This window comes from Canis lupus, chromosome 4 (assembly GCF_048164855.1).
Source record: "Canis lupus baileyi chromosome 4, mCanLup2.hap1, whole genome shotgun sequence".
Lineage (NCBI taxonomy): Eukaryota > Metazoa > Chordata > Mammalia > Carnivora > Canidae > Canis > Canis lupus.
Window position 1 is genome coordinate 19,995,663 of NC_132841.1, and position 27,069 is coordinate 20,022,731.

The 27,069-nt window shown below is 35.0% G+C and overlaps 1 protein-coding gene across 17 annotated transcripts in view; it reads right to left on the minus strand.

Moving 5' to 3' along the window:
- HERC4 (HECT and RLD domain containing E3 ubiquitin protein ligase 4) overlaps positions 1-27,069 on the minus strand; it is a 132,919-nt gene that overhangs the window by 64,972 nt on the left and 40,878 nt on the right. For 16 of the 17 annotated variants that reach the window (XR_012029465.1, XM_072823286.1, XM_072823287.1 and 13 more), the window contains 3 exons: positions 26,845-26,936; positions 18,152-18,282; positions 4,297-4,457 (listed from right to left, as the gene is read on the minus strand). Coding sequence is in view for 16 of the 17 variants with exons in the window: in XM_072823286.1 (XP_072679387.1) it covers positions 4,297-4,457; positions 18,152-18,282; positions 26,845-26,936 (384 nt within the window). In the remaining variant the exon portion in view is untranslated. The remainder of the gene's footprint in view (positions 1-4,296; positions 4,458-18,151; positions 18,283-26,844; positions 26,937-27,069) is intronic. The other variant, XM_072823293.1, reaches the window with a different exon arrangement.

Genomic DNA, 27,069 nt, shown 5'->3' on the forward strand with positions numbered 1-27,069 from the left:
GCTGGCTATCATCTTCCAGCCACAGCACAAACAGCAGACTGAAATATATCCCCAGTCTTTCTGTGAAAAAGGCCTACTTGCATGTTCTGGAGCTTCTAACTTAGGGACTGGCTTCTGGTTTAACATACATCTAGTGACTTAACTAAGGTGATCTCTGGGGATTAAGGCTAGCAGATACCATCTTTGCCCTGTCCCTCTGCATTACTATGAGTCACTGCTATCTCCTGGAAAGGAGGATGGACCATTGTCTGGTGTACTGATTTTCATGGCTACTGCCCAAGCAACCCTTCTAGGCTCTCCGGTGCCTAGTGGGACTTTCACATATGGCCCCCACAGGACCGTACATATTTATTTGCATACTTTAAAAGCTACTGCCTGAGAATCTGCCTTCCAATCAGCCTGAATCTAGTTGCTCCCTGAGATCCTCTCATTTGGGACACCCACAGGCCTTGGCACACTCTCAATTACTAGGAGCCACTAAAAATGAAAGACTGCTTAGACAATCACAAAGGTTTGAGAGACAACCAAGAGCTAGGGTAGGGTTGAACCCATATTACAAAACTATAAATAATCAAAACAATATGGTATTGGCATAAAAACACTTAGACCAATGGAATAGAAAAGAGAGTCCAGAAATAAACCCACACATATATGGTCAATTAATTTATGACAAAGGAGCCAAGAATACACAACGGGAGCCCAGGGAGCAGACAGCGTAGTCTGAGGATCCCCTTGGTTGCACCGGGAGAAGGAGTTCCCCTGCTTGAAGTGCATTTGGTAGAGGTGATACAGTTTTTGTTTTTGTGGATACAGAAAAAGCAATTCTCTTATTTTATTTTTAAATTTTCTACATATTTTTGTAATTTTTAATTTTCTTTTTTGTCTCTCAAGCTTCTCTTAACAAGCAGATCAAAACATACCTAACTTCCTTTATTTTTTTAATTTAAAATTTTTTATTTTATTTTGCTTTATTTATTTATCTATTTAACTTATTCACCCCAAAAGAAAGAATAGGAAGAAATGATGGCCAGGGATTTAATCAATATAAATATAAGTAAGAACTTAAATTCTGAACTAGAATTTCAAACAATTATAAGAATACGAGCTGGGCTCGAAAAAAGCATAGAAGACACTAGAGAATCCCTTACTGCAGAGATAAAAGACCTAAAAGCTAGTCAAGTTGAAACTAAAAATGCTATAACTGAAACGAAAACCCAAATGGATGCCATAACAAGGACAGATGAAGCAGAGATGATCAGTGATATTGAAGATACAATTACAGAAACTAATGAAGCTGAAAAGAAGAGAGAAACAAAGACGATGGATCACAAAGACAGACTTAGGGAACTCAGTGACTTATTAAAACGTAATAACATTTGTATCATAGGACTCCAAGAATGAGGAGAAGAGAGAAAAAGGGGCAGAAGGTTTATTTGAAATTACAGCAGAACACTTCCCTTAAGTAATCTGGGGCAGGACACAGACATCAAAATTCAAGAAGTAAAGAGAACTCCTATTAAATTCAACAAAAGCTGGCCATTGCCAAAGCATATCATAGTCAAATTCACAAAATACACAGACAAGGAAAGAATCTTGAAAGAAGCAAGGGAAAAAAGTCCTTAACCTACAAGGGAAGACAGATCAGGATTGCAGTAGATCTGTCCATGGACATCTAACAGGCTTGAAGAGAATGGCTGGATATATTCAACGTGCTGAATGGGAAAGACATGTAGCCAAGAATAATTTATCCTGCAAGGCTATCATCCAAAATAGAAGGAAAGATTAAGAATTTCCCAAGCAAACAAAAACTAAAGGAGTTTCTGACTATTACACTAGCTCTGCAAGATATATTAAGGCGGACTCTGAGTGGCGGAAAAAGCTACCAAAAGCAACAAAAACTAGAAAGGAACAGAGAACATCACCAGAAACACTAACTTTACAGGTAACACAATGGAAATCCTTTTCTTTCAATAATCACTTTTGAATTGTAAATGGACTACATGCTACAATCGAAAGACCTAGGATATTAGAATGAATAAAAAAACCAATAACAATTGATTACAAAAGGTTCATTTTAGACCTAAAGACCCACTCGGAAACTCTGTACCCATTAAATAACTCCTTGTTCTCTCCTTCCCCAAGTCCTTGGTAACCACTGTGCTACTTTCTGTCTCTGTACATATGACTGTTCTAAGTATATCGTATAAGAGTGGTCATATGATATATTGTCCTTTTGTGTCCGGCTCTTTTGACTTAGCATATTTGCAAGGTTCATCCACGTTGTTGCATGGATCAAAAACTCCTTTTTATGGCTAATTTTCGATTACATGCATATACCACATTTTTTTCATCGATTCATCTGTTGATGGATACTTGAGGTGTTTACACCTTTTGGGTACTGTGAATGATAATTTTTTCAATAAAACTGAATTGCAGCGGAACAACTAATCTTAAAATTCCATTTCCTTTCCCATTTGAATACAAATAACTTCAAGGCACACTGTTTCAAGGATAACAAAATACACCTCTAAGTGACTAAACTTTACAAATATACAAATATTGATTCCTTACAATATTCATGCTGCTTTAAATTATAAAATCTCTTTGTTATGTTATTAACAGTGCTTTTCATGAAAGAAACTAATATAGTAAAACATCAACATGCCATTAAGGGCATAAGAACAGTATTACTAAAATAAATGCATGTTCTAAACCTAATAGTGACTGGAAGAAAATAAAGACATATACAAAATACAAAATGAAACAGAAACAAGAAAAAAGTGTATCGTATTCTGACTTTTGCTAAATAAAAGCATAACTGAGATAGTCTTTTAGTTACATAAATAAATAAATAAATAAATAACCTCAAGGTCATTAAAAAAAAATTATGGACCTTTTCAAATATCAACTTTCGCTGTATGCTCATCACTAAGTAAAACCTCAGCAGATCCCTCAGTCTCACAATTCAAGGAAAAATCCCAAAGAAACTCAGACACAGAAATGAACAAAGAAGAAAACCCTGAAGAATAATTTAGGATGATAAAGGAAATATACGTATTTTTAAAAAGCATATTTTAGTTGCAGCATGTTAAGAAGTAAATAAGAAAACAGCACTCAAAATATTTCAAACTCTTTAGTAAATTAGTACCAATGAAAAAAATAACCAGATCTACTGAAAAAAACAATAGAGAATAAAAATAAATCACACCATGTGGCTAAAGCAGCAGCCATATAAAAACAAATTAAAAAAATTAATACTCTGAATAGGTAATATATCCATATGATTCAAATTTCAAAAAAAATAGAAATTGTTTGGACGCCTGAGTGGCTCAGAGGTTGGGCATTTGCCTTTGGCTTAGGGCATGATCCCAGAGTCCCAGAAGCGAGTCCCACATCAGGCTCCCTGCATGGAGCCTGCCTCTCTGTCTCTCTGTGTCTCTCATGAATAAATAAATAAAATCTTTGAAAGAAAATAGAAATTGTTATATATTTTCAAGTTCTGCATATACCCAAGTAAATTGAAAGCAGGGTCTTCAAGAGATATTTGGTACACCCATGTTTTTACATGATAGTCACAAAAGGTAGAAACAATCCACGTGTCTACCAACAGATGAGCAGATAAACAAAATGTGGCATACATGTATAAAATGTTATTCAGTTTTAAAAAGGAAAAAAATCCTGGCACATGCTATAACATGGATAGACCCTTAAACACATCATGCTAAATTTATGAAATAAGTCAGTCACAAAAAAGACAAATACTGTATGATTCCACTTACATGAGGTATATATAGTCATATCAAATACATAGACTGAACGTAGAATAGTGTTTGCCAGCTAGTGAGAGTGAATGCAGAGTTGCTGTTTAATGAATACAGAATTTTACTTTTATAAGATGAAGAGTTCTAGAGACTAGTTGCACAACAATGTGAACGTACTGAACACTACTGAACTGTACACCTTAAATGGTTAAGTTCGTAAGTTTTATGTTATGTGTATTTTACACATAACAAAACATTCCGGGCCTACTAACATCTAGCCACCACCCAAGTTCCCATATGTCCAGCCCTCTGAAACCACGTTTACTACTTTATTTATCATGAGCTTCCTTATGTATAAATAAGCAAGTATAAACAAATTCAGCAAATGTATATGCTATTTTGTATCTTGCTCTTTTCATTAAACAATATTATTTTGGAATTCTTTCACTTCAAACACAGCAAACTTCATCATTTAAGAGGTACATTTTAACAATAAATTTAATGTGTAGCAAATCTTTAATATAAGAAAACTTACCAATATCTGGTGGACACTGCCCATTATAAGGGAACCAATTTCCTTTCACAGTAAAAGGACTTTTCCTGTTGCTTGTTGAACCAGTTCCTAGCTGCCCATTACCACCAAGTCCAAAAGAATAAATTCGTCCTGATGAAGGAACAAAAGCAGAAGTGTGCTGCCTAGAGTAAAATGATAGAAAATCTCAGACTTAATGTCACCTTCCAAATAACTTACATTAAGAAAACCACACAAATATTAACTGGTATAATTCTTCTCTTTCAAAATACATTAACAAAACCATTATAGTTCTAAAATTTTCTGTACATACTATTTATTAAAAGTCTTATTCTACACTGAATGAATTCTCTACCACGTACGTAGGCTGCATAAGCATGACCCAGAAAATTTCCACAGATGTCCAAATTTAAAAAGGCCCACATCTATACTAGAATCCCTTATAAGGGATGGTTCAACATAAGAGGTAGCATCTAACTATACTGTCCAAGTTCTCCCCTTCCCTTCCCTCTAACATTCTAGCGTAAAGCTATCGTCTATGAGGGCCCACCATCTGGACATCAATCAGAAGTTTTACAATAAGAACTGGGCAAGAAATCCAGTACCAATCAGGTGTGTGTGTGTGTGTGTGTATGTGTAACAAACAACACATAAATATATTCTTCTAAAGAAACTGATGCTTGGGATGCCTGGGTGGTTCAATGATTGAGCCCATCTGCCTTCAGCTCAGGGCGTGATCCTGGAGTACTAAGATTGAGTCCCATATCGGGCTCCCTACATGGAGCCTGCTTCTCCCTCTGCCTATGTTTCTGCCTCTCTCTTTGTGTCTCTCTCATGAATAAATAAATAAATAAAATCTTTAAGAAAAAAAGAGAAAAGAAACTGATGCTTATGCACTCAGGCTCCTTTGGAGGTAGCAGAGTAAAGCCAACCTAAGAAACTGCAGACCTGAAGATGAAAAACCCACTAATCAGTGAACCTATGGAACTCCGTCTGATGTTTCACCACTGTATATTTAGGAACACTATATGTTTGGATTAAAGATGATTATCCAGCTCAGGCCTTCTGTTCCTCCATCTCAGGTCTGACTGTTTCAAACAAGTCTGGCAAATTCCTAAGTGTTATTTTTATAAATACTATCTGTCTCACATTTATTCAATTATTTTCTCCTTGATAGTATTACACAAATGTTGCAACTTTCCAATATATCCTACCAGTCTCTTAATCTCTCTTGTATACCCATGCCCCTTTGTGTTTAATTTCTTTGGATGTTTTACAAATCATTACTTTTCTTTTTAGCAGTATATCCAACTTGTTTTAATTACCCACTTTATTTTTAAATTTCAATGATAATGTTTCATCCCATTTCTAGAAGTATTTTTTTAACCCCAAATTTGCCACCCTGTTATTTCATTTAAAACCCGTTATACACCGTGAAATTTAATATATACACAACAATCCAGGATGATTTTGACAAGCCCCAAACTCACCTAAGGACAGTCCTGTGATTACAAATTCATAGAGGAGATTCAAGACAGAAACTAAACCAAGAACAGGAAGTCTCCTTATGCCAACAAGGGAATATTTCATGATGAACTCTTTCCATGATGTAATTTTAATTGGAGGAGATAGTTTCTCAGGCCTCACTAATGCTTCTATCAGTTCTTAGGTCTCATCTCCTGTCCCAAACTCCTTTGCCCTCTATGGTATATTATCAAAAGTGCCAAAATTATTCCTCTCGCTATACCCATTATGCTTACACTATGACTTTTGCAACTGTTTCTCATCAAGTTGGGGAATCTATTTCTCCATGTCTGACATCTAGGCTCTAACCTCTGGCTTGCTTTGAATACAGAATGGGGCAGAAATGACAGCATACCTGATCTAATATTATGCCTTACAAGTGGCTTTGCATTCTTTCCCTCTCTCTCTTTAGGACCTCCGTTCCACTATCATGAGACTAATCCAAAATTAGCATGTAAAGGATGACATACAACCTGGAGCAGAGACAAGCTGTCCCAGCTAAGACCTTGCCAAACCACCCAGCTCTTAGCCAGATAATCAGCTGATGAACTAAATCCAGCTAAGACGAGAACTAGCCAGCTGAAACTAGCTCAAATTACCAAATCAAAGAACTATTAGGAAACAACCATTTTAAGCCACTATGTTTTAGGGTGGTTTGTTTAGCAATATAAGCTAATTAATATATTATCCACCCTGGCAAATTCTTTCAGGGCACCTCCAAAGTCAGTTCAAACAAACACTAGTGGTTCCCAGATTTGTTTTTGCCCTTTGGCATTCCCTTTAGTTCCTGGCAAACTAATCTGTTTTTTAAAAGGTGTTTTGATTCAAAAAGGCTTTCAAGTTATCTAGTCTCCCATATTACTGAAAAACTAAGTAGAAACTAACAACCATTTTACCTTTGAGCCAAGGGCAGTAAGAATTTTTTAACCAAGGATACTCTTTTAACAAATGAGATGTTACATGGAATCCCAGCATATAAAAAAAAAACCAAACTGGTCTGCTTGAAGGATTTAACATTGCCCAGTCTGTCTCCTCAGGAAGCAACCACTGTGACATCGCGAAAGAACATACAGTTTAAAAATTATTGCAGTACTGGGATGTCTGGGTCGCTTAGTGGTTAGGCATCTGTCTGCCTTTGGCTCAGGGCATGATCCTGAAGTCCTGGGATCAAGTCCCACATCGGGCTTCCTGCATGGAGCCTGCTTCTCCTTCTATGTCTCTGCCGGTCTCTCTCTCGGTCTCTCTCCCTCTCTCTCTGTGTCTCTCGTGAATAAATAAAATCTTAAAAAAAAAATTACTGCAATACTAGTTCATTAAACTCCTCTTCAAAATGGTATACCAAAGGAGTGGTTCTTAACCCTTGCTGCATAGTGGAATCACCTAGGGGGTTAATCTGATAATAACACACATTTCTAAAAACTCTCTGGAAGAAAAAGAGCACTATGAACAAAATTTAGCAGAAAAAAAAAGAAATAGTGGGATGCCTGGGTGGCTCAGTGATGGAGCCTGCTTCTCCTCCCTCTGCCTATGTCTCTGCCTCTCTCTGTCTCTCATGGAAAAATAAATAAAATCTTAAAAAAAAAGAAAAAGATCCTAAAGATTTCAGGTATGAAATTAACACACACAAGAATGTAGAACTGTGCTTAATAGTTGCTTAGTGTCCACGAAATAAAAGCCAAGCTTGAAAACTGAAAGACAACTAGAAATACTAAAGAAAAAAAAAATTTTTTTTATTTTTTTATTTTTTATTTATTTATGATAATCACAGAGAGACAGAGAGAGAGAGGCAGAGACATAGGCAGAGGGAGAAGCAGGCTCCATGCACCGGGAGCCTGATGTGGGATTCGATCCCGGGTCTCCAGAATCGCGCCCTGGGCCAAAGGCAGGCGCCAAACCGCTGCGCCACCCAGGGATCCCAAAGAAAAAAAATTTTTGATTTTAAAAAGAACCAGTTAGAAATACTAGAACTAAAAAGCCAAAATAACTGAAATCAAGGTCATGAAGGACAGGTTTAAGATAGGTCATGAAGGAGACAGCATAAGAACAGGCTGAAACACAAATCATAAAAACAATCAAGAAAGCAGCAAAAAGGGTAAAAAATATAGAAAATGAAGAATAAGGCTACAAGGCAGATTGAGAAGACTCAATACACATCTGGAATCCCATGAAGAAAGGAGAAGGTATATCTAAAGAGATATTAGCTTAGAATTCCCTATACTGATCAAAGATATTATTCTACAGATTCAAGAAGCCTCATCAGAAAATGAGGAAATCATACCTTGACAAATGAAAGCAAAATGGGGGAAAGATAAAAAAGAAACACATTACCTTCAAAGGAGCAACATACTGATTAATAGCTATTTTCTCCACAACAACCAAGCCAAAAGAAAATAGAATGTTATCTTCAAAGCAGGAAGTAATTACCAAGCTAGACAAGATCATTCAAGAATGAAGGTGAAATAAAACATTTTTAGATACATAAAAGGGCCTATAAATTTACTTAAAGAAAATTCCAGAGGGTATTCAGACAAAAGGAATTAGAAAATATGAAGAGTGGAGGGAAAAAAAGATAGTAAATATACAGGCATTTCTAAATGTACATTGACTATACGAAGCAACATTTTTATGAAGTTTAATACACAGATTAATTTTAAATACTCCCCTCAAATTTTTTGGAGAATATGGACAGGCTGATATTAAAATTTTTATGAAAGTAAAAAGCCAAAACAATGCAAGCATTCTTTTTTTTTTAATAAAGATTTTATTCATTTATTTGAGAGGAAGAGAGTGCATGGGGCACGGGGGTGGGAGAAGACTCCCCAGTGAGCAGGGAGCCCACTGTGGGGCTCAATCCTAGGACCCTGAAATCATGACCTGAGCCAAAGACAGATGCTTAACTTAATGAGCCACCCAGGCACCCCAGCCCAAGCATTCTTGACGGATACGATGAACAAAGATCTGCTTTATTCCAAACAGCAGAATTATAGTGTCGTAAAATTTATATAGTGTGAAAGTGGCACAGGGATATAGAAATTGAAGGAATAATGGGCAGCCCCAGTAGCTCAGGGGTTTAGCGCTGTCTTCAGCCTAGGACGTGATCCTGGAGGCCTGGAATCAAGTCCCACATCAGGCTCCCTGCATGGAGCCTGCTTCTACCTCTGCCTGTGTCTCTGCCTCTCTCTCTCTCTCTCTCTCTGTGTCTCTCATGAATAAATAAGTAAAATCTTAAAAAAAAAACAAAAAAAAACTGAAGGAATAAGATACAGACCACAGAAGACAGATCTGTGTTTATATGAAACTTAACTTACAGCAACAGTGGCACTAAAGAGGAGGGTGAAGGAATTTTCAAAAAGCAATGAAAGGATGATTCTAAGAAGATGGCAGAGTAGGAAGCACCAGGAATCTGACTCCCCACCTAGACAACATTTGCACTGACAGAATCTGTCTGTAACTCTTTTAGAACTCTTGAGACTATTAAAGGCTTTCAATTTCCAGGGGAAGGCTTAGGTAGTAAATTCTAATGAATTTTGGCCAATCTCAACCTGTAGCAGAGCCCTGTGACGGGGAGCCATCCTTACTCCAGGAGTTGCTTGTACACAGCTTAAGGGAGTCAGAGTTGGTTGGCAACAAGGACCTTGTCCTTATTTTTGAGATTGGGACTCTTGATTGTAGATCAAGGAGATGTAGACACAAAGGTAGGTGAGCCACCGTTGTTGCCCCACCGTTCCGAGTCCTTCTCTTCTAGCTAAGAGACTTCCAGAGGATTTAAAAAGCTAGTGCCTTTTTCCATTTTGTTTTTTATTTTTTTATTATTTTATTTATTTATTTATTCATGAGACACACACATAGGCAGAGGGAGAAGCAGGCTCCAAGCAGGGAGCCTGATATGGGACTTGATCCCGGGACTCCAGGATCACACCCTGGGCTGAAGGCAGGCGCTAAACTGCTGAGCCACCCAGGCATCCCCCCTTTTCCATTTTAATTTCTTCTCCCCTCACCCTTCGTTTCTTTTTCCCCTTCTCAGAGTCTGACATTTGAAATTTAGAACATTTGCTTTGAATGTACAGAGGAATTTAGAAACTCACTGTGCCTGTCCAGGAAGAGGAGCAGGCTCAGAAAAGACCGGAGAAGACCTTACATTTATACCTCAAGGCTTATGTGTCCCTGCCACAGAGTCAACTTATGACAATCAGCACTGCTGGGGATTTACCTGAAAGATACAGGTGCAGTGAAACAGCAGGACACCTGCAACCTGATGTTTATAGCAGCACTGTCCACAATTGCCAAACTGTGGAAGGAGCCTCGGTGTCCATTGAAAGATGAATGGATAAAGAAGATGTGGTCTATGTATACAATGGAGTATTACTCAGCCATTAGAAACGACAAATACCCACCATTTGCTTCAACGTGGATGGAACTGGGTATTATGCTGAGTGAAGTCAATCGGAGGACAAACATTACATGTCTCATTCATTTGGGGAATATAAAAAATAGTGAAAGGTAATAAAGGGAAAAAGAGAGAAAATGATTGGGAAATATCAGAGAGGGTGACAGAACATGAGAGACACCAGACTCTGGGAAATGAACAAGGGGTGGTGGAAGGGAGGTGGGGGGGGGTTGGGGTGACTGGGTGACGGGCACTGAGGGGGGGCACTTGACGGGATGAGCACTGGGTGTTATGCTATATGCAAAAAAACCCCAGCAAACCCTGGAAAACAGAGAGAATCTGATGTCCAGAGCCACAATTAGGCTCAAATGTTCAGTTAAAAAAAACAAACAAACAAACCCACAGGGCTTACAAAGAAATTGTGAAATGCAGCCCATTAAAAGGAAAACAGTATTAACCAACATGGGTATGCAAAATGATACAGCCACTGTGGAAGGCAGTTTGGTGGTTTCTTACAAAACTAAACATACTATTACAATAAGATTCAGTAATTATGCTCCTCATTATTTATCCAAAGTTGTTAAAGAGCTGTATCCACACAAAAACCTGCACACAGACATTTTTAGCTATTTTATTCATAACTGCCAAACCTTGGAAACAAACAACATGTTCTTCAGTAGGTAAATGTTTAAACAAATTGATACATCCAGATAATAAAATATTATTCAGTACTAAAAAAAAAAAAAAAATCAGTGACCAACCCATGAAAACTGAAGGAACCATACATAAATGCATATTACTAAGTGGAAGAAGTCAATCTGAGAAAGTTATATACTGTATGATTCCAACTCTACAGTATTCTGGAAAAGACAAAACTAAGAGTAAAAAGATCAGTGGCTGCCATGGGTTAGGGGAGGTGGAAGGGATGAATAGGTAGATCATAGAGGAATTTTATGACCGTGAAATTACTCTATGCAATACTGTAATAGTGTGGATACACGTCATTATACATTTATCTGAACTCACAGGGTGTATAACACCAAGAATGAATCCCTAATATAAACTATGTTCATCTGATAATGATTTGGCAATGTAAATTCATTAAGTGGGACAAATATATCACTTTGGTGGAGGATGTTGATAATGGAAGAGTCTATACGTGTGTGCAAGTTCAATGGAAATATCTGTATCTTCCACCTAATTTTGTTGTATCTTCCACCTAATTTTTGTCTAACTTCTGTAAAAAAGAAAGTCTATTTAAAAAAAAAAAAACGCACAGAAACTGGGGTGCCTGGGTGACTCCAACTCTTGGTTTCAGCTCTGACTGTGATCTCATGGTCATGAGATCAAGCCCCATGTTGGGCTCTGCACTCAGTGGGGAGTGTGCTTGAGATTCGAGATTCTCTCTCTCCCTTTGTCCCTGCTCCCACTTACTCTCTCTGAAATAAATAAAATCCTAAGAAAAAAAAAAAACAAGAGAAACTGTCTCCAAGAAAGACCAGATGAAAAATCTTAACAGACAAAAACTAAAACAATTATCTTAAAGATATTCAAATAACTAAAAGAAGGTAAAGAAAAAGTCAAGAAAACAATATATAAACAAAAATGTAAAAATCAATAAAAAAACAGAAAACACAAAAACAAACCAAAAAATTTTGGAGCTGAAAAGCACAATGACTAAAATGAAAAACTCACTAGAGGGACTCAAAAGCAGATTTGAGTGGGCAGAAAAACAAATGAGGGAACTGGAAATTAGAAAGAAAAAAGACTAAAGTTGAAGAGAAACTAAGGGATCTATGGGATATCATCAAGTGGACCAACATAGGTACTATGGAAGTTCTAAAAGGTAAAAAGCTAAAGAGAGAGAACCTTGAAGAAATAATGGCCAAAAACTTCCCAAATCTGATGAAAAACATAAGGATCCAAGAAACTCAATGAACTCCAAAAGGATGAACTGAAAGAGACCCACACTAAGATACATTACAATCAATCAATTTGTCCAAAGATAAAAGAAGAGGGATGCCTGGCTGGTTCAGCGGTTGAGCGTCTGCCTTCGGCTCAGGGCATGATCCCCAGATCCCGGGAAAGAGTCTCATACCTGGCTCCCTGTGGGGAGCCTGCTTCTCCCTCTATGTCTCTGCCTCTCTCTGTGCCTCTCATGAATAAATAAAATTTTTAAATTACAAAAAAAAAGATAAAAGAAGAAATATGATAGCATCGAGAGAGAAATGACTTGTCATAACTAAGGGATCTTTAATAAGAGTATGAGATTCTTCACGAGAAACTCTGGATGTCAGAACAGACTGGGCTAACATAGTCAAAGTGCTTAAAAAAATAAACTAGAATTCAACCAAGAATCTAATGTCTGGCAAACTGTCCTTTGAAAGTGAGGGAGGAATTAAGACATTTATATATAAACAAGAGCTGAGGGAATTTGTTATCACTAGACCTACCCTGCCAGAAATGCTAAAAAGAATCCTAAAGGTTGAAATGAAAGAACATCATACAGTAACTCAAAGCTGCATGATAAAATAAAGATCTTTGTAAAGGTAAACACATGGATGTTTATAAAGGCTAGCATTATACTTCTATTTACAAGTTATTTTGTTTTCTTAAGAGACTGATGCATAAACAACATATTTCTGAATACACAATGTATAAATAAGTTATTTTGTGAAATCAATAACTGAAAGGAGGTGGGGATAAAGCTACATAGGGGCAAAGTTTTTTATGTTATTAAGGTTAACCTGGTATCAATTTGAATTAGTATTATAACTTCAGGATATTAAATGTAATCACCATGGTAACCACAAAGAAAGTAGCTATAGAATATACAGAGAAGGAAATTAAAACATCTCACTGCAAAAAAAACAACATAAAAGGAGACAATAAATCCAGGAATTGAGAGACAAGAAGCAAAGAGCAAAATGATGAAAGTCCCTACATCTCAGTAATTACCTGTAAGTGGATTAAGCTGTCCACTCAAAAGACAGAGACTGGCAGAATGGATAATAAAACATGATCCAACTATATATTATTTACAAGAGATACAAATAGGCTAAGAGTGAAAAGATGGAAAAAGATATTTCATGCCAACAACCAAAAGAGAGCAGGGTAGCCATAATAGTTTTTTTTAAAAGATTATTTATTTATTTATTCATAAGAGACACAGAGAGGCAGAGACATAGACAGAGGGAGAAGCAGGCTCCCCAGAGGAGCCTGATGCAGGACTTGATCCCAGGACCCTGGGTCATGCCCTGAGCCAAAGGCAGATGCACAACTCCTGAGCCACCCAGGTGCCCCAGACAACATAGATTTTATTTTTTTTTAAAGATTTTATTTATGCATGAGAGACACAGACACACACACACACACACACACACACACACACACAAACACAGGCAGAGGGAGAAGGAGGCTCCACGCAGGGAGCCCAACATGGGACTCGATCCCGGGACTCCAGGATCACACCCTGGGCCGAAGGCAGGAGCTTAACCACTAAGCCACTCAGGGATACCCAGCAAAATAGATTTTAAATAAAAAAAAGGTTATAAGAGACAAAGGACATTATATTTTAACAAAAAGCTCCATACAGCAAAAGGATAACAAAAACATTTACACATCTTATAAAAGACCATCAAAATATATGAAGCAAAAACTGAATTAAAGGGAGAAATTATTCTACAATATGGTAGGAGACTTTAATAACCCTGCTCTCAATAATAGAATAACCACACAGAAGTAAGGAAACAGAGGACCTGAACAACACAATTAAGTCAACTAGATGTAACAGGGCACACACTACCCAATGACAACATACACATTCTTCTCAAATGCACATGGGGCATTGTCCATGTTAGACCCTATGTTAGGCCAGAAAGTAAGTCTAAATAGATTTTAAAAGATAGACATCATACAAAGTATCTTTTATAACCACAAAAGGAGGACATTAGCAATCAGTAACAAAGAAATTAGAAAATTCACAAATTTGTGGAAATTCAACAACATACTTTTTTTTTCAACAACATACTTTTAAATGACCTATGAATCAAAGAAATCACAAGACTTAAGAGAATGAAACACAACATATCAAAACAAAAGATGCGGGGGAAAAAAGTGCTAAGGGGGAAATTTACATTAAAAAACATGAAAGATCTTGGGGTGTCTGGTGGTTAAGTTGGTTGAGCGTCCAAATCTTGATCTCAGCTCAAGTCTTGATCTCAGGGCTCTGGGTTCAAGCCTCGCACTGGGCTCCATGCTGGCCATGGAGCCTACCTAAAAAAGACAAAAACAAAACAAAACAAAAACAAACAAAACAAAAAATACAAGAAAGAGCTCATGTGCACAACCCAACTTGACAATATAAGGTCCTAAACAAACCACCAAACCACCTAACTAAACACAACGCTGGCAGAAGAAAGAAAATAATAAAGATGAGAGTTGATATAAATGGAATAGAAAATAGAAAAATAGCAAAAGTCAATGGAACTAAAAATTGGTTTTACAAAGATCAACAAAATTGACAAAACTTTTGCTAATTTGACTAAGAAAGAAGAAATTAGAATCAGAATAAAAGTGGGGGGGGGGTGTGTGTCCCTGAGTGGCTCAGAGGTTTGGCGCCTGCCTTCAGCCCAGGGCGTGATCCTGGAGTCTGGGATCGAGTCCCGTGTCGGGCTCCCTGCATGGAGCCTGCTTCTCCCTCTGCCTCTCTCTCTCTGTGTCTGTCATGAATAAATAAATAAATAAAATCTTAAAAAAAAAAAAAGTGGGGGCACTACTACTTATGCTGCCAAAATAAAAAGGATCGTAAGAGAGTACTTTAAACAGTTCTTTGCCAACAAATTAGATGATTTAGATGAAATAGACAAAATCCTAGAAATACAAAACCTACTAATACTAAATCACAAAAAAATAAGAAACCACAACAGATCTGTAAATGGTAAAACAACTGAAACAATAATAAAAAATCTCCCAACAAAGAAAAGCTTTACACCAATGGCTTCATTTGTGACTTCTACCAAACATTTAAAGAATCAACACCAATCCTATTCACACACCGCCCCCTCCCAAAAAAAAGTTGAAGAGGTACAACTTTCTAATTCATTCCATGAGGTCAGCATTGTCCTGATATCAAAGTCAGACAAGGACACTACACAAAGCTACAGACCATTATCCCTTATGGGTGCTGATGCAAAAACTCTCAATAGAACATTAGCAAACAGAATTCAGTAGTATATTGAAAAAACTAAATGGGATGCAGAGATGGTTCAGGATATGCAAATTGATCAGTGTTAATTTACAAGGCTAAGACAATGAAGAAAAAACCCACACCATCATTTCAATAAAAAAATCAACAAATTTGATACTATTTTATGATAAAAACACTAAAAAAGTACCAATAAAAGAAAATTATCTCTGGGCAGCTCAGGTGGCTCAGTGGTTTAGCATCGCCTTCAGCCCAGGGCCTGATCGAGTCCCACGTCAGGCTCCCTGCATGGAGCCTGCTTCCCCCTCTGCCTGTGTCTCTGCCTCCCTGTGTGTGTGTGTCTCTCATGAATAAATAAATAAAATCTTAAAAAAAAAAGAAAAGAAAATTATATCTCAACATAATAAAAGCCATATATGAAAAACCCACCACAAACATCATACTCGATGGTAAAAGATTGAAAGCTTTTCCTCTAAGAACAGGAATGAGACAAGGATCCTACTTTGAATACTTCTATTCAACGTAATACTAGAAGTTCCAGCAAGAAAAAGAAATAAAAGGCACCTAAATTGAAAAGGAAGTAAAATTATTTCTGTGTAGAGATGATACGACCTTATATGCAAAAAACCTTAGAGATTCCACACAAAAGAACTATCAGAAATATAAAAGACACCGAAGCAGCAGGATACAAAATTAACATGCAAAAATGAGTTCCATTTCCATACACTAATAACGAAAAATCCAAAAAAAACTTTAAAAGACATATGATGAAAACTACAAAAAGATTACTGGAATAAATTAGAGACATAAATGGGGAGATATCTCATGTTCGTGGACTGGAAGACTTACTACTGTTAAGATGTCAACATTTCCCAAAGTGATCTACAGATTCAATTCAACCTGTATCAAATCATGGAAATGCAAATTAAAATCATGATTAAGGAACACTATATACCCAAGAGATTAGCAAAAATTTCAAAGTGTGACAATACCAAATGGGCACAAGGACACAGAGTGTCAGGAATTCTCATACAATATTAATAGAAATGTAAATTGATATAATCATTCTGGTAAACAGAGTGACATTAACCTGCAAAATTCAAGGTAAGTATCCTCTATGACTCAACAATCCTGTTTTAGGTAAATACTTAGAGATATGAAGGTTTATGTATATCATATAACAAATGTTCAAAACATTATTTGTAATTGCCAAAAACTGGAAGCACCCAAACAGCTGCCAGTAACAGAATGAGCAAATAATTATATACACATATAACTGAATAAAATACAGCAATACTCTATGATGGAAAACTACATCTTCACATATATAGATAATCATATAAGTAGCATGTTAAAAAAGTCACCAAAGACTACCTACAGTGTGATTTCATGTATTTGAAGTTAACAGTTGGCAAAATTGAATCCTACTGTATATGGATATATACTACATATAAAAAATTAAGCTAAGTGGTTAAAACCCAAAGTACATTTTGTTTTTGGGAATCTACCTAATTTAACCCACCAAAGGTGAAGCTCAATTTCAAAGCTGTGACTTTTCTATTTACTCTCAAGAACTGGGAACCAATATTCCAATTCAACTTTTATCAATAACAATTGGTTACTGGTAAAATAACTAGCTGTTAAATAATTAATTAGCTGCTAATAATCAGCTGCTCAATTTCCTCATTCTTTAAATAAAAAAAGGTGGAAAAGAAAAAGAGGATTTGTACTTTCCCTTTAAGTGTGATGTTATGTACAACAAATATTACATATTCAATATTAATGTCTTTGCCCAGATAAATTTGTTTCAAATAGAGAAACGTAAAATAATCAGTATAAAAGATGTTCTCCTATTACTCCTTAGCAGCAAATTAAGCATTTAGGGAAGAATGTTTTTATCTTAGATTCCTAAACTGCTAAACAATTTGTTAAAAAAAAAAAAAAATTCCCTACTTTCAGCTAGGAACTGCCATCTTCTAGTAATCTGCAAAATGACCAACACAAAGGGAAAAAGGAGGGACACCCCTATTATGTTCTCTAGGCCTTTTAGAAGATATAGAATTATTCCTTTGGCCACATATATGCAAATCCACAAGAAAGGTTATACTGTAGATATCAAGGGGACAGGCACTATTCAAAAAGGAATGTCCTGGGACACCTGGGTGGCTCAGTGGTTGAGCGTCTGCCTTTGGCTTAGGGCGTGATCCTTGAGTCCCTCATTGGGCTCCGCATGGAGCCTGCTTCTCGGTCTGCCTATGTCTCTGCCTCTCTTTCTGTGTCTCTCATGAATAAATAAATAAAAATCTTTAAAAAAAGGAATGTCCTACAAATATTTCAATAATCAAAGTCTACAATGTTACCCACCATGCTCTTGGCACTGTTATAAATAAACAAGGGCAAGATTCTTTTTGTCTAAAAAATTTTTGTGTGTACTGAAAATGAAAACATTAAGCACTCTGAGAGCCAAGATACCGCTTCCTGAAACACAGAAAGAAAAATGATCAGAAAAAAAGAAAGCCAAAGAAAAAAATACTTGAGTTCAACTGAAGTGCCAGCCTGCTCCACCCAGAGAAGTACATTTTGTGCAAACCAATGGAAAGAAGCTTCAGCTGCTGGAACCCACTCCCTATAAATTCATGACCAAAAACGTGTAAAAAAATAAAAGGCCTCTGGACTGTCAAAAAAAGAATCCTAATAACTGAGTTATGGAGAGTAAGATATTCTCTTATATAATAGCTTACCTTCCACAAGCAATCTGAGTAACAATGCTTCCCATAAGTTCAAAAACTTTCCGTGGGTTTATTTCATGACTGGTAGAGTTATGACCCAACTGACCATACCCTCCAGCTCCAAAAGTAAAGACGCCACCTTCCTAAAAAATAAATAAATAAATAAATAAATAAATAAATAAATAAATAAATAAAGACAAAACCCTTTATAATTAGAAGGCTTGATAAAATAATCTTTAAGAAAACAGGTTACATCTTTAATATATGGAGTCAATTTTTCTCTTCTATTGTCTTCACAATTTAGGTGATAGCTGAGTTTTCAAGGTAAAATGACTTAAAACTAAGAGAATTCCAGGTTATTTTCACATATTTTAAAAGTACTTAATTATGTCCTTGTCATATTTAGTTGAAGCTATTGTTAAAGAGATACTAATAATTTTTTTGCATTGCCTTTCATGATCATTATATTCTTGTTGAATCCCAAGTACACACCCATAAAATATCACAAAACCTAAAAATGGTATCTTCAGTTTTCAAACTCGTTATGCTTTTGACATAAAGACTCTGCAGAAAGATTGTAATTAAACCAGAGTGCACAAATATAGCTATTTTTAACACATAGTTGCTACAATATACAGTTGACCCTCAAACAAAGCAGGGAGGGAGGGGTGTTAACCCCTTGATGCAGTCAAAAATCCACATACAACTTTTGCTTCCCCCAAAAGTTAACTACTAATAGCCTACTTCTGACTGAAAGCTTTACTGATAACATAAACAATACCTAACTTAGCTTTTTTGGTATTTCTAGGCTACACAGTTTACCTGTGTTTTCAAACTGTTGCAAATCTCCAAAAACTTTACCAAAAAAGATCTGTGAATATGTGGACCCATTCAGTTCAAACCTGTGTTGTTCAAGGGTCTACTATATATCGTCTTTAAAAAACTTATGGTAAAAATGTACAACTGGATAAGGTTATGTATAAAAAAGTAATTTGTGATGACAGCTTAACACAAGTACAATTACTGTTTTTCAATTCAACTGCTTTTCTTCAGAGCTGTATCTGTATATACAATTTTATATCCTGCTTTCATCATTTAATAGTGTAAGTATATATACTACTATTTAAGGAAATTGGTTTTTCTTTTTTAAACTTTTCATCATGGAAAAATTCAATTATACGAAAGTAAAGACATGTATATACAAATATAAATACAAATATAATAAATAAATAAATACATACATACATACATACGTACATACAAATATATATACATACATCATCATATAACCATCACTTGGCTTTAACCACCAGCAAAAGTTAAATAACCTTGTTTCATCAATGCCCCTCCCGTTTTCCTTTTTCAGGGTACTTTAAAGCAAAAAAGAAAAAAGTATTGGAGTACTTTAAAATAAACTGGTCATCAAATCATTTCATCTATAAATGTGTTAAGTATCCTTAATGGCATATGCCTCTCACACATATAAATGTGTAACTAATATCGTTATCGACTTACAAAATTAATTTTCTTTTTTTGATAGAAATGGCAAAAATGTCCATTTTTATTTATGATTTTTGTAACTGGTATCATTTTTTCCAGGTTTATTTAGGTATGATTGAACTGACAAATGAAACTGTATATATTTCAAGTATACAACGGGATTAGACATATGTATGCATTGTGAAACGACTACCACAAAGAAGTTAATTAACACATCCACCATCTACTTTTGTTAAGAATGCTTCAGATCTACTCTCCTGGCAAATTTCAGGCATAGAATACAGTACTGTTAATTATAGTCACCACGCTGTACATCAAATCTTGCTTCAGAATTTACTCATAAGAGAAAGTCTGTACCCTTAACCAATTTCCCACTTCCTCTATAGACACCACTCCCTAGCCCCTGGGGCAAACAACATTTCTACAAATTTGACTTTTTAAAAAGATTCCCCATATAAATAATAGTATTTGTCTTTCTCTAGCTTAATTCACTTATAATAATGTTATTATGAACCTCCAGGTTCATCCATGTTGTAAATGGATGCAAATACAAGTATTCCTTTTTTTCTGGCTTAATATTATTCCTTTGTGTATATACAACATACATTTTCTTTATCCATTCATCTGGTAATGGACACTCAAGTTGTTTATTGGCTACTGTGAAAAATGTTACAATGTACATGGGAGTGGAATTATTTCTTCATGAATCTGTTTTTATTTCATTCAGATAATATACCTAGAAGTGGGATTTCCTGGATCATATAGCCCCATGTATCATTTTTGGAAAAACCTCCATATTGTTTTCTATTTGCACCAGTTTACATTCCCACCAGCAGTGACAAGGGTTCCCCTTTTCTTCACATCCTCACCAATACTTGTCCTTTGTCTTTTTTAACAGTCACTCTAACAGATGTCCTTTGTCTTTTTTAACAGTCACTCTAACAGGTTATGTTACCTCACTGAGGTTTTGATTTGAGTTTTGCTGATGGATCATGATGCTAACATGAGGCACCTTTTCATGTACCTGTTGCCCTTTTATTATTATATTCTTTAGGAAAGTACCTATTCAAGGTCTTTGCCCATTTTTAAACCAGATTATTTGGGTTTTTAGCCATTGAGTTATAGTTTCTTTTATATTTTGGGCATTAACTCCTTATCAGATAAATGGTCTGCTAATATTTTCTCTCGTTCCACAGGCTACTTTTTCATTTTGTTGATGTGTCCTCTGCTATGCAAAAACTTTTTTCATTTGTAGTTCCACCTATTTTTTTTTCCTTTTGTTACTTGTGCTTTTAGTGTCATACCCATAAAATTACCAAGACCAATGTCAATGGGCTTTTCACTCCATGTGTTCGTCTAGGAGTTTGTTTCAGGTCTTACATTTATGCCTTTAATCCATTTTGAGTTACATTTTGTTAATGGTAAAAATAGGGATCCAATTTCTTCTGCATATATTGTTTTCCCAACACCATTTATTGAAGAGACCAAACTTTCCCATTGTGTTTTGTCAGTGTCTTGTCACTGATTAGTTAAACATTAGTTTATATGTGGGTTTATTTCTGGGCTATCTACTGTTTGGTCTATGTGTGTTTTTATGCCAGTACTATGCTGTTTTGATTACTATAGCTTTGTAATATAGTTTGAAATCAGGAGCTTGATGCTCCAGCTTTGCTGTTCTTTCTCAAGATTGCTTTGGCTATTCTAGGTCTTTTGTGATTCCATATGAATTTCAGGATGGTCTGTTCTATTTCTGTGAAAAATGGCACTGGACCTTTGACAGGGGTTACACTGAATCTGTGGATCACTTTCAGTAGTATGAACACTTTAACAAAATGAATTATTCCAATCCAAGAATATGCAGTATCTTTCCATTTCTTTGCGTCCTCTTCAATTTTTCATTGATGTGTTACATGGTTTTCAGTGAAAGACCTCTTCCACTCCTGAGTTAAATTTATTCCTCAGTATTTTGTTTTTCATGATATTATAAATGGGACTGCTTTCGTAATTTCTCTTCCAGAGTTTGTTCTTATAGAAATGCAATCGATTTTTGTACGTTGACTCTGTATCCTGCAACTTTACCGAATTCATTTATTAGTTCAAACAGAGTTTTGGTAGTCTTAAGGGCTTTCTATATATAATATTATGTCATCTGCAAACAGACCATTTTAGTTTTTCCTAATTTGGATGCCTTTTATTTCTTTTTCTTTACTATAATCACTCTAGCTAGGATTTTCAGTACTATCCTGAATAGAGGTGATGAGGGTGTGCAACCCTGTCTTATTCTTGATCTTACAGGAAGAACTTTCAGCTTTCCACCACTGAATATGAGGTTAGCTGTAGGCTTGTCATTTATGGCCTTTATAATGTTAAGGCATATTCCTTCCTCCTATACTTTATTGAGAAATTTTATCATGAAAGGATGCTGAATTTCACCAAATGCATTTCCTGGATCTATTAGGATGATCATATTACTTTTAACCTTGATTCTATTAATGTGGTGTTGACTGATTTGCAGATAGTTAAACCATTCTTTACATCCCAGGGATAAATCCCACTTGGTCATGGCATGTGATCGTTTTAATGTACTGTTACATTTGGTTTGCTAGTATTTGGTTAAGGAGTTTTGCACCTATGTCCACCAGGGATATTGGCCTATTATTTTATGTTCTTGTAGAGTCTTTGTGTGGCTTTGGTATGAATATAATAGTGGCCTCATAAAATGCATTTATAAGTGTTTCCTATTTTTTTGAAGAGTTTGTAATGGATTGGCATTATTTATTGAATGGTAGAACTCACCAGTGAAGCCATCTGGTCCTGGGGTTTTTTGTTGTTGTTGATGGGTGATTTTTTTTTTTTAATTTTTATTTATTTATGATAGTCACAGAGAGAGAGAGAGAGAGGCAGAGACATAGGCAGAGGGAGAAGCAGGCTCCATGCACTGGGAGCCTGATGTGGGATTCGATCCCGGGTCTCCAGAATCGCGCCCTGGGCCAAAGGCGGGCGCCAAACCGCTGCGCCACCCAGGGATCCCTGATGGGTGATTTTTGATTAGTGATTCAATCTCCTTACAAGTTAAAGGTCTGTTTAGGTTCTCTACTTCATGATTCAGCCTTGGTAGTTCAGATATTTCTAGGAATTTATCCTTTTCATCTATGTTATACAATTTGTTGGCATGTGATTGTTCATAGTAGTTTCTTATAATCCTTTTATTTGTGTAATATCAGTTGTAATGTCTCCCAGTTTTTATCCTGGGTCTTTCTTCTTGGTTTCCCTAAAAATACATTGATTTTTTTTTTTATTATCTTTTCAGGAAAACAGTTCTTAGTTTTACTGATCTTATGTATTTAAGTCTCTATTTCTGCTTTGACCTTTGTTATTTTCTTCCTTCTGCTAACTCTGGGCTTAGTTTGGTTTTCTTTTTCCCTAGTTCCTGGAAGTATAAAGGTTGTCTTTTGAGATCTTTTTTTTTCTTAATGTAGCTGTTTATTGCTATAAACACTTTACTGGATATGTGGTGTATAGCTGTTTTTGTTGGATCCCATAAGTTTTGGTATATTGTGCTTCCATTTTCACTTGTCTCAAGATGTTTTTTTTTTATTTCCCTTTCATTTCTTTTTTGACCCACTGATTGTTCAGGAGCATGCTTTTAAAAAATTTCCACACATCTGCAAATTTCTTTGCTCTCCTCCAATTATTGATTCATACCATTTCAATACCATTGTCATTGGAAATGATACTTGATATGATTTCAAGCTTTTTAAATTTATTAGGACTTGTTTTATGATCTAACATATCTCTCCCGCAGAATATTCTATTGCGTGCTTGAGAAGAACATATATGTGCTGCTGTTGGATGGAATGCACTGTATATCTGTTAGGTCTGTTTGGTAGAAAGTGTAGCTCAAGTCCTATGCTTCCTCCTTGACTTTCCATAAGGATGAACTATTTGTTGTTCAAAGTGGGGTACTGGAGTCTCCTACTATTACTGCTATTTCTGTTTCAGCTCTGTTAATATTTGCTTAACATTATGTAGGTTCTCTTATGTTGGATGCATATATAAATATAGTTGTTATACCCTCTTCAGGAAATGACCCTTTTAATTTTAATTTCTTAATATCTGATACTGAGGCCATGTTAAATCTTGCTCATTATTTTATTACCTCACATCCAAGTGTATGTCTGGTTGGTAATATTAAAAATAAGTGGCTTAATAAGTTTCACAGCCTAATCCATTGACATTACAGTTAATGTTTCAATCTTCCTCTTGCTTCATGTTAGGGAGTATAAAATGGAAATTTTCTAATCTTATTATTTCTTCCAGATTTATCAGTTGGAATTTTTCTATAGATAACTTAACTCCTCACTATTGTTACTCTGAAATACAATCTGCAAATAGGAGGCAGGAGAAATATCTCTTTCTCATTTACTAATTTTTTAAAAAATGAGTTGTTGTCCTAGCAACCTTCAAAGATAAGCAATGAAGTTTGCTTTGTACTGACTTGAGGAATAAGAATATCATATGGAAGTCACGGATTTTTATATATTTGATATATTTCCATTTATTTCCATCATTATTTCTTTTTGTGAAAACTCCTGGATGTTGTCCCCCCTGACATGACCTTAGTCCCCTTCCTTGTAATACACAATACCCAAGGCTGTTCTTAGACTTCTTTTTTTCCCCTCGTATATGAAATTAGACTCTTCTCTAAGAAGCCCTGGTTATTTTTCATATTGAGTCTACAACAATCAAGGGATGCTCATTGCTTCCAGAATGTACATGGCTAATTACTTCTAGAACCATTAGTAGTCATGACCAAAAAAAATTTTTTAGAAGAGTATGAGTTCATAATGATACTCATGATTAAAAGTAAAGATCACAAGATTTTAATTTAATTCCTATTGTTTTATAACCTTTTATCTTAAGCTGAAAATCATAGTTTTAGTCTAATGACAGTAAAGTACTTATTTGCTTTATCCTGTCCTGTATGTAATATATTGAGAATAAAACTATCAATTTTATTACTAACAATAATAAGACTACAGAAGGGAGTTGAAAATTTTTGTGTGAATTCATTTTATCTTCAGGCTATTTTCCACTAGTGATATACAAAAAAATATTGTATTTTAAATATTGTATTTTAATTCTTTTGTAGTTATGCCACTAGTATTTTTTTTACTTTCAATTTTTAAGAATTGCTTAAAAACATATGTTTGCTTTTTAATTATGTGTAACACTTTACAGGTTCTAAAGTCAAAACTATAAAGCAAAGTACATTTGATCTAGTTATTAAATTTTTAAAAATATAAATGCCATGTAACATGTTCATCTTTTATCCCTGCTTAAAGGACAACTATTCTGTACCTTCCTTTTACTTACCAATATATCCTAAAGATATTCCACAGCATAATACCAGATCTTCCTGTTTTACAAGTCCGTATGGTTACCACAGTTTATCTAACTAGCTGCTACTGAAGGACATCTGCATTCTTTCATTCTCTTGCTATTGAAATAACGCCACAATAAATGGCTTTGTGTATATATAATTTCCTATCTTTGGGACAGATTCTTAAAAGTACAATTGCTAAGTCAAAAGATATAAATATATATGACTTGCATAATGAATTTATAAGTGAACTTGAAAAAATCTGACATCTTTATGATAGTGTGTTCAAACCCATTAACATACATGTCTTTACAGTTCTGGTTTTTTAGTCTGTTTTTAAATTCCTAAGGTCGGTTTTGCATAAAGAAAATGCTTTGTAAAGCAATCCTAATTTATCTGCAAAAAGTTCTTCCAGAAAAACAAAAGATATGTGGATATGGAACTATATTCTAACTTAAATCAAGGGAAAACAAAGTATTTTCCTGTTAGGATATTTAAAACTATCTGATTTTGGTAAAAATAATATACACCAAAAATTCAAGGGAACAAGTATCACCAGCTACTATCTTGAGAGGAATATAGAATATTAGCATTAAAAAAAACTCAATAGATATAAATAGTTATATATCCTGGGAAAATAAGATAAGTGGTTATTTGAAGGGCTGAATTTGATAAGCATTAACATTGTGAGTCTTTCTACCAAAGTTAGTGCTAAGGAATAATATACAAAATATTTTTTACTATTATTTCAACATAGCCTTATGTCTTCTAACTCTCCATGACAGAAAAGAATGACTAGATTTATAATTTGCCAACATGAGTTAATAAGACTTTAGTAATTACGTTTGTAATTTGAATGACAAAAATCAATAAAATATGGTAAGATTAATAGCTAAAAGTTCCTTACTAAAAAGCAAGTAACGTAAATTATTCAGAATTAACTTTTATAATGAGTCATCATATTTTTAAAGTACTCTGAGTACACCATACTTGATAGTGACTAAGAATAACTCTTATCAAAAAAAAAAATTTGTTTTTAAATTCCCAATGTGGGAGTGTGTAGAATTTTGTGTGTGTAGAAGTTTGATTAGAAGCTAATTTTTTCTTGCTAATTTTATCTGCTATGCAGAATGAAGATAAAGAAGCAAAAACATTAATTTCTAATTCAGCCAATAAATAACATGCCCGTTCCTTTATGTTAACACAACTATAATAAATAATATTCCTGGTAAAGGTTAGTTTAATGTTTTTATTTTCATTTTACTTTTCTAATCACTAGAGAACTACACAGTCCTGATCATGAAATGGCACATACCCAAGAAAGTTACAGGACATAGTTAAAACCATTAATAAGATTGTGATGAAAGCTCCTTATAGCTGCTTGCATAATACTTAGCCTATGGTTAACAGATACATTACTCTCTATTACTTGTTATACAGTATTTATAAGCCAAATGGGAATTAAAATTAGGTAATTATGCAATATAAATGGGATTGAAACACATAGAATGTCAAGTCTAACAAACTAAAAAGGAATTTTTTTCCATTCAAAATATTAAACAGTATTTCAAATGAAGCTGAGAAATTCAACAAAACATCACATTTAATAGCAGATCATAATTCATATTTCATAACATAAAACAAAGTTGAAAATTAAGGTAAACTGTTTTTGACAAGTAATAATCTAGTTCTTGTCTTCAAGATAAATTACTTTTTAGACATCAATAACATTCCAGTTTTAATGTAATTATCATGAAAACATTCACTAATTATAAATAACTACCATGAGTAATAATAAAGAAGTTTTATAGGAGTACAATACCTTGGTTAGTGCTGCAGTATGATCTTCTCCACAACAAATATAAACTATTTTCTGAGTTCTTAGTGACTTTAGTAAATTAGGAACATACCTATCTGAAAATTCCAACAAGAGACGTTAACGGTATTTTTTAAGTTAAAACTCTTCTAAAATGTGTTTCTTCTATAGCTTCCCAAGCTCAGTAGACAGTGATAAATAATTTTAACTGTGATTCAGTGATTTGGTAGT